General features: G+C 38.8%; 1 protein-coding gene across 1 annotated transcript; it reads right to left on the reverse strand.

The window, feature by feature from the left end:
- Window positions 1-1,162: 1,162 nt before the first annotated feature.
- Window positions 1,163-3,449, reverse strand: LOC139872322 (heterogeneous nuclear ribonucleoprotein 1-like). Its single transcript, XM_071860173.1, has 2 exons — window positions 3,069-3,449; window positions 1,163-2,354 (listed from the first exon to the last, which is right to left on the reverse strand). The coding sequence occupies exons 1-2, from the start codon at window positions 3,288-3,290 to the stop codon at window positions 1,377-1,379; spliced, it is 1,200 nt and encodes a 399-aa protein (XP_071716274.1). The 5' UTR covers window positions 3,291-3,449; the 3' UTR covers window positions 1,163-1,376.
- Between the last annotated feature and the right edge of the window lie 1,474 nt (window positions 3,450-4,923).

The raw sequence follows: 4,923 nt of genomic DNA on the forward strand, positions 1-4,923 counted from the left end.
TTTCAATATTGTTGAGATGGGCAACAATGAATCTGTTCATGTATTCTTCATTCATATAATCTCCCTTTTTGATATCAACAGTTCTTTCATCTCTTTCTTCTTTTTCTGCTTGGTTGTTCTTACTTTTATCTAACCTAGTAGGCAGATCATCTTTGCTTCCATTTAGTTTGAACCGAAGGTCTTTAGGGTTTGTGGGTAAACTGTTGTTTTGGTTTGTGTTTTCACCGAGGATGGGATTATGGTTTCTGGATGGCGAATTAGGGTTTTGTAGTACATCGTTGAATTTTCTTCCATCTGTAAAAGCCTTGTTTCCCGGTGAAGAATCCCCCATATTACGATCTCCATGAAAATGACCCATCTTTTGGTATGCCGATGCCTTAGTACCTTCTTTATTTCTTTTATAAGCCTTGAAGACCTTGATTGGAATACCATCGAACTTGATTCCTTCCAGTTCACGTAACATTTTATCTTCGTTCCAGACTTCATCAAATCGGACAAATGAAAAACGCATCCCATTCTTTAATCTCTTCTTCACCATGTAAATATCTTTTAGTTTTCCATATCTTTTGAAAATTCTCCAAAGGTCCGCCATATTGTAAGCTTCCGGATAGTTGAAAACCATGTATGATGTCCAATGATTCTTGATTAGTGTTGGAAAATCGGTTTGATACCTTCCACTGGATCGATCATGCTTGAAATCGGACCCTAACTTGTGGCTTATGTGCTTCTCTCTCTCTCCTCTCTCTCCTCTCACTCTCTCTCCAAAATTCCGTGTTGGGTTAATTCTCGATCGGAAGTAGAAATTAGAGGAAAGCAAATGAAAGCTTCAAAATTTTAAGCAACAAGTTAACATACCCATTAGCTCAAACTCCATATCTTGCAACCACCTTTCAAGATTTACATCCTGGATCCCCCAAACAAGGCAACAAAGTTCAACCTTCATTTTGTTATTATTTCCTGTAAAAACAAAGAGAACATAACAAGGGAATAGTTATGTCTCCACCTGTAACCACCATCACTACAACCATACATACGTCGCTAGAATCAGATATTTTCCCCCTGCTTCTAAACATAGCTGAAATACCACCAGTTAAAGATCTTAACAAAATATGCTATTTTGACATAATAGCTAATAGCAAAGAGATTAAAGCAATTAACGAACTGAAAAACCAACAAATCAACTAACACATATTTGAGTTAAGACACTACAACTTAAGCAAACAAGCTTACAATGCAAATACGACTACAAAACATAAACACGAGTAATAATAATAATAATAATGCAACCACTAAAATAGCTACCAGAACAAACTACTGAAATTAAAACAATCCAACAAGGTTTTGAGTATGGTGTCATCACGAAAACTATGACCTTTTTAAACATCTGATCTCCAGCCAGCATTAGTGTAACCAGGCTGCCCATTATAGGGACCGCCCATATAACCCCCACCACCTCCTGCCGCCTGTTGATCTCCGCCACTTCCCGCCATACTATTTGCAGCCCCGCCTAGCCCAGATCGGCCACCAGCTGCACCTCCATATCCACCAGCATTTGTATTGTACCCGTCATTAGTACCATAATTACCATAACCATAACCTTGGTTCCCATAACTAGACCCACCACCACCAGTTGGCGGTGCACCATACCCTGCACCACCATATCCCGCACCTGCACCATACCCTGCACCACCATAACCAGGATTCTGACCACCCCATGAGCTTTTTAAACCAGCTGCAGGACCACTACCTACATTCGGGTTCCCATATGGTCCAGCGGGCCCACCACCATAACCATAACCACCATACCCACCATAACCACCACCACCAGCACCATTTGGTGCACCAAAACCATAACTTGGTTGACCATAACCAGAATAAGCAGGGTACCCACCACCACCAGAGTTTTGTTGCTGCATATATCTACTACCATCCATTTGACTATCATAACCGCCAGCATTATTCCCTTGATAACCTCTACCACCACCACCACCGCCACTGCCGCCGCCAGGGTTCGCGTCCTTCGGGAGTGCGCGTTTTACCTCCACAAGCTTATCATTAAGCTCATGAAACGTCTTCTGGATAACTCGGTCAACAGCATCTTCTGTGTCAAAGGAGATGAACCCAAATCCGCGAGGCCTGTTGGTATTTTGGTCAAACATAATAACTACATCGGTTACCTCTCCGTAAGTTTCGAAATACTGACGAAATTGTTCCTCTGTTAAAGTGGAAGGTAATCCACCAACAAATATCTTTTTAGTTCTGTAATTTCCTGATCCTCCAGAGCTTCTAGTAGCATCATTTGCAGGCCTAGAGGCTTGCTGTTCTTCTCTGGATAAAGCTCTCTTTGCTTCCACCTGCAACAAAAAAAAAATTTTAAAAAAAAAACATTTTTTGCAAGTTTAATAAACTTTAAGATATGAACCTTACAATTTTAGACATACAGATACAAATGTTACTATAATAACTATGAAATTTATATGATATAACATCTATTTGTCAGGATTAAGACTCTAGAGTCAACCACGCAGGCTTGCCTGAGCGGTCACTATGAAGCATGCCATCCGGGTTCAATTCCTGGCTATGCCAAATTGTTCAAAAAGGGAGTGTGACTAGAGGGTGCGCATAATGCGCAATTCACCCGGTACCAGGTCTCGCGCTCGGGGGACTTGATTACCCGAGGTTTTACCTTCTATGGGAGTCAATGTGCTCGTTCATAAAGACTCTAGAGTCATACCTCCATATATACAAAGTGTGTTCAGCATAGCTTAATATATGAACTTATTCGCTCATAAACTGTTAATTATAACCTTTTTAAACTTAATTAAACCCATACAATAACCTAATTCATTCAGCCCTCTTATGCTTCGAACAATTGAATCAAATCTAAAGAAAGTTCTATGACCTAAAAGAGTAAAACCTACCTATCAAACAAATACAATACTAAAAAAACACTGATTATTATTATTATTATTATTAATATTAAAAAAAACACTGATTATTATTATTATTATTATTGTTATTTATATATTTATATTAAAAAGGTAATAAGTTTAAAATTAATAACTTACATTGCGGCCATCAATGTTATGTCTATCCTGAAGAACGGAATCAATAACAGACGGATCTGAGAAAACAACAAAACCGAATCCACGTGGACGGCCAGTGATTTTATCACGCATGATTACAGTTTGTGAAACGTCGCCGTATTTACCAAAATAATCGTTTAATCTTTCTTCAGTTGTTTCCCATGCTATTCCTCCTAAGAACAGTTTCCCTTCGTCTGAATCCATATGAATTTTTGTTTTTTAATTTCACACACTTAAAAAGGCAGCTTTCAGTTTTTGAGTTTTGAAAGTGTGTTTGTGTGATATATGAATTTAGGGTTTGCACGGACTTGAAGTATCCGTTTTGGGAATTTGGGATCTGATCGAAATAGAAATTAGGCTTACGTCATGATTTCGGCTGCTAATTGGACTTGGACTTTGGGTGTTTTTTTTGGACTATGTTTGGGAATAAAAGTGTCTAAAAACAAAATAATTTAATCTGATAAAAAAAATTAATTTTACTAATTACGAGTTTATTAAATAATTAAATCATTGAAGTTATAAAATGCATATATATAGCACATAATTACAACGAAAGCTTATTACAAATATCTTGTCCGGAACATATGCATCCGAAATAATCAAAGATAAAATACAAACATATTTTTTAGATAGCACTTAGTTGGGATCACCCAGGGGACTTAACCACTCACACGATCATCTCCCGCAGTTGCTATACTCGCCCCCCAACTGCGTGCCTAGAAGGAAACCCGCATCAATCCTATACGGGACATGGATGATAAAAACTCCCTCCCTTTACCCCCAACGCGATGTGAGAAATGTGTCATGGGTGGTACTTCATGACAAGGATGGAATTGTGGGTTAATATGTAGCCAACAGAGGTCGAACTCCTGACCTCCCCTAAAAGAGGCATGCCACCAACCGTTGGACCACTTTGAACGAATAAATGAACTACCTTCATTATCTCACCACATTCTTCCAATTTCCATCACAAATTCTATTTTCCTTGTAATAAAAGTTACATTACAATCTTTTTACTGAGACATGTGCTTATCATACTGCATACATATTTTAACACCCCAGTTTTTTTTTTTTTAAATACAGAGGAAGGCCAATTTACAGATTCATAATATAAACATATATATATAATCCCGATAATAATAAACACGTTAATAAATAAATGACCGGGTGTTATATTAAAACATTAATACATCTTTAATAGAAAAGACGCGACATCAGAGTTTCGACTCGTCAAACATATCTCCCAACAATCCGTCTCCCTGGAATCTAACAAGTATGCAACAGTCAACCTGCACGGAAGAGGAGGAGGTTAGCACGAAGCTAAGTGAGTGCAACTAACTACAGGTAATAGTATATAGGAACCGTCATACTAATCATGTCACAAAATCTAACACACAAACATCACCCAAGTGCCGTCTACAGAGACTCTGGCGGCTCGGCCAAACCATTAACCACCAGTTGATCGGACTGGGGCTTACCAGAAGTTCCTCCACCACCGTGTTGTATATATATAATCCACACGCGACAGACGCGTCATTCACACATATATACATCACGACTGTCTAGGCTACCACAGAGGAACCCAACCCGCATGTTGATCTCTCCTACCGAGGCTACCACACAATAGGGACGCACTGAACTCCAGCAGACAAGCATCAACTAATATGCAGTCATCACAACGTACTAACTAACGGTAACAGTAAGTATATCTAACAAGCATGACAATCATAATATAACATGCTACTCTATACTATATACTCCAGTTATTCCCACTCACTGATACCGTCATCACTCGGTAGTCTAATATCACCGAGTCTTCTCCTCATCTGTATCACCT

Source organism: Rutidosis leptorrhynchoides, chromosome 10 (genome assembly GCF_046630445.1).
Source record: "Rutidosis leptorrhynchoides isolate AG116_Rl617_1_P2 chromosome 10, CSIRO_AGI_Rlap_v1, whole genome shotgun sequence".
In the NCBI taxonomy this organism is placed as follows: domain Eukaryota; kingdom Viridiplantae; phylum Streptophyta; class Magnoliopsida; order Asterales; family Asteraceae; genus Rutidosis; species Rutidosis leptorrhynchoides.